The sequence below is a fragment of the Empidonax traillii genome, unplaced genomic scaffold, assembly GCF_003031625.1.
Source record: "Empidonax traillii isolate 1590-97213 ecotype Southwest subspecies unplaced genomic scaffold, ASM303162v1 scaffold2132:size36691, whole genome shotgun sequence".
NCBI lineage: Eukaryota > Metazoa > Chordata > Aves > Passeriformes > Tyrannidae > Empidonax > Empidonax traillii.
In genome coordinates this window covers 1-3,018 of record NW_020957325.1, presented here as the reverse complement: position 1 = coordinate 3,018, position 3,018 = coordinate 1, and the positions used below count along the sequence as shown (strand labels likewise).

Genomic DNA, 3,018 nt, shown 5'->3' with positions numbered 1-3,018 from the left:
AGTGCAGGAAGGAGCTGACCCCTTCCCTTGGCTCAGGTGGGATGTGGGAATGGTCTTTTACTGTTTAGCTATTAGAACTCTTTTGATGTTGGTGTCCTTCAGCTGTTGCTGAGCACTTGTAATTTGGGCTTAAACTGGGGAGAATTCCAGCTGAATGTGTAACACCCGTGTGTGTGGTGTCAGTCCCACCGGTGGGTGTGGGACATGGCCTTCTCCTGAGCCTCCTTCCTTAGGGACAAGCAGGAAGGCTGTGGAAACAGCTGCCCAAAGGCTCTGACAGAGCTTGTGCACTCTGGTTCCTGGCACTTGTGTCAGGACTTGAGCAAGCTGGATTAATTTAGGAATATGCACTCACACTGAATTCTGACCTGAAGTTCAACACGGTGGTGCTATGTACAACCCCACACTTCTGAGCATGGATTTTGTTTTATTTGATTAAAGCCATCTCATGTACAGTTATAAATGCCAGACATGCAGCTGGGTGGACATCCAGATGTGGCAAGCAGCTGGGTTTTTTTTGAGAGAACTTGTAAGGATGGGGAATAAAAACTCCACTGGGTCTTTCTGAGTAAATACTGTCACCTGAAATCAAAGTACAAAGATCTACATTTCCATACTTAATCAACATTAAAAAATGCTGTTAACCAGCAGTTCATTGAGAGAAGGGTTTTAAAATTCACCGATTCTGTCACACAGTGATGCTTTGTAGCTCAGTGTGGATCTGTGTTTCCCTGTCTGTGGGATTGTTCTGTACCTGCAGGGCTGCTGAGCTGCCTGGTGGGGCTTTCACCTGCTGGTGGGGAGAGGTGTGGAGAGGCCTCTGGGTACGACCTGAAAATGCCTCCCGTGGCTTCCTGCCCTCGTGGAAGGGGTGGGTGTGTCACAGAACTGGGTGTGTTGTCCTAAAATAGCTGGTGTTGGAGGCTGAGAGCTGAGCGAACTGGTGTAGTGGGTGATAATGAAGGGAGCGGGAATCCACGGCTCCAGGTGGAACTGTGTGCCAGACAGGTGTGCTTGTTATGCACTCAGTCTGCCCTGTGTACTGAACAGAGCTGGGGGCTTGGGAAGGGAGGGAGTGCATTGTCAGAGTAGCTGGTGTGGGTGGAAAATGGGGTGTTCATTGCATGCAGGATTCCCACAAAATACAGCATGGAGGTTCAGCTCAACAGTAACTTCTGATGCCTAGAACAAGTGCAATATTGTAACCCAACACTAACATTTTTGTTTGTCTGTAGGCTTTAGTCCTAGTCACTTAATGAGAATTCTTCCTCTTCTTAGGAAAGTAGGAAAATACTGCAAAATAACATTAATAATAAGCTTTATTTTCTTCAATGTGATATGTTAGGGTTGTTAGTGAGTGATGCACCTGGGTAGTACTAATTTTACCCTGCATGGTTTATAGGAAGACAATGATTTTTACAGCATCTGAGTATCAGGAATTTTGAAGGACAAAAGCCTAGTTTCTAAAGGGTGTTTTTTCAGTGGCTGGTTGGTAGATGATTCAAGATTCACAGTAGTTGCAGACATAACAGCACACACAATCTGAAATCTTTTGCGTGTTTTAAAATGGGTTTGTCTGTAACGTGTTCTGAAAGGCCAGTACAGCATTTCTTGTCAAAACTTAAACTGCTTTTTTAAATTTTCCAACAAAATTCCGATTAATGTACTAGAAGATAAAAATCCTGTTCTGATGGCTTTTGGTGCCTCTAAGGACAAAGGACCAGAAAGGGTGATGAGAGTTTAGCTAAATCAAGCTGTCTTCCAAAAAGCTGGTGGCAAGTTTGGTGGCAAATGTTTGCAGCGAGTCAAAGCTCTGTTTCATATGTCTGAAAACAGGCTTGAAGCCCCTACAGGAGCTGTGAGTTTACTCTCACAAACTGATTGGACTGTACAGGTGAGCTGCCTTTGCTTTGCACACATCTGCTGTCGTGTTTGTAGTTGTATTTCCCAGCACTCCTAAAATTACTTCTGTATTTGCATAGGCAGGCACCGGGAATTCCATTTGCCTTCAACTTACACCTGCTTTTCTGATTTTGTTGCTCTTAGCTTTGGTTTCAGTTAAAGAGAAGCATTTATCTGAGAGAGCTGCTGTCCTCCTGCAGCTCACCTGGGCAGGCTTTGAGCCCTTCAAGGGAGGGTAGAAGTTGTCAGTTTGAGCTTGACAATGTGGTATGTAAATAAAGTCCTTCCTGCCTTGCTGATTTAAAGCTCCCTGCAATGAGGCACCACAGTCTGGTCACGGTGTTGCAGATACACCTCAAAGTGCAGGTAGAGCCTTTACCTCCTCCCCCCTGGCCCCCTGTGAGGGCACATGGAGGGGCAGATGGTGCTCTGCTCTCTCACCCCCTTATTGAGCAGCACAGACCTCCCTGCTCTTGTGGACACCTGTTTGGTTCCAGCACAGGGAGAAAACAGTGAGTTGAGGGTCGTAGGAAGTACTGTCTGGATTAGTTCTTGCACCACCAAATGATGTTACAAAGTAATCACACCTTTATAAATGTGTAATGACCTGTGATTGTTGATGCTGGATGTGTTTCTTACACCAGGCATCTCCTTGTATGGATTCTGGATGCATTGGAAATGCTTTATCCTTACCTAAACTGGTTTGAGCAGAGCATTTAATCAAGAGGGGTTTTGTTTCACAACTTGAGATCTCGAAAGAAAGAGGTTTCTGAAAATGAAGGAAGAAATGTAGTTTGAGAGCTCAAATGATGATCAGGAACACTTGGTGAGCCCAGGAAAAACAAGATTTCAGAAGAAATAAGTTGAAAGAAATAAGCAATTAGTGAGGTGAGAAGTGGCCCAAAGCACAGTGTGAGAACTGTGTTTTACTGTGCACTTGATGCTCAGGGTGACCCTCGACTCATTTAGCCCTGAGAAAACTCAGGGGTTTCCTCACTGGAACACTGGAGGGATATTTCTGAGAGTTACAGCAGACACTGATGCTTGGCCTTGAGTGTCTGTGCTTAGTGTTGTAATGGCTAATGGAAAGCCAGATGAGGAGTTTTAATTTTGGTT

At 45.0% G+C, this 3,018-nt stretch overlaps 1 protein-coding gene across 1 annotated transcript in view; it reads left to right on the top strand.

Annotated features, from left to right (window-relative positions):
- The window catches only part of LOC114071594 (PHD finger protein 20-like), a gene marked incomplete at its 5' end in the record, with an annotated part of 28,462 nt that extends 25,848 nt beyond the window's left edge, over nucleotides 1-2,614 (top strand). Inside the window, one exon of the mRNA XM_027909439.1 lies at nucleotides 2,547-2,614. Coding sequence (XP_027765240.1) covers nucleotides 2,547-2,599 — 53 coding nt within the window. The remainder of the gene's footprint in view (nucleotides 1-2,546) is intronic.
- Between the last annotated feature and the right edge of the window lie 404 nt (nucleotides 2,615-3,018).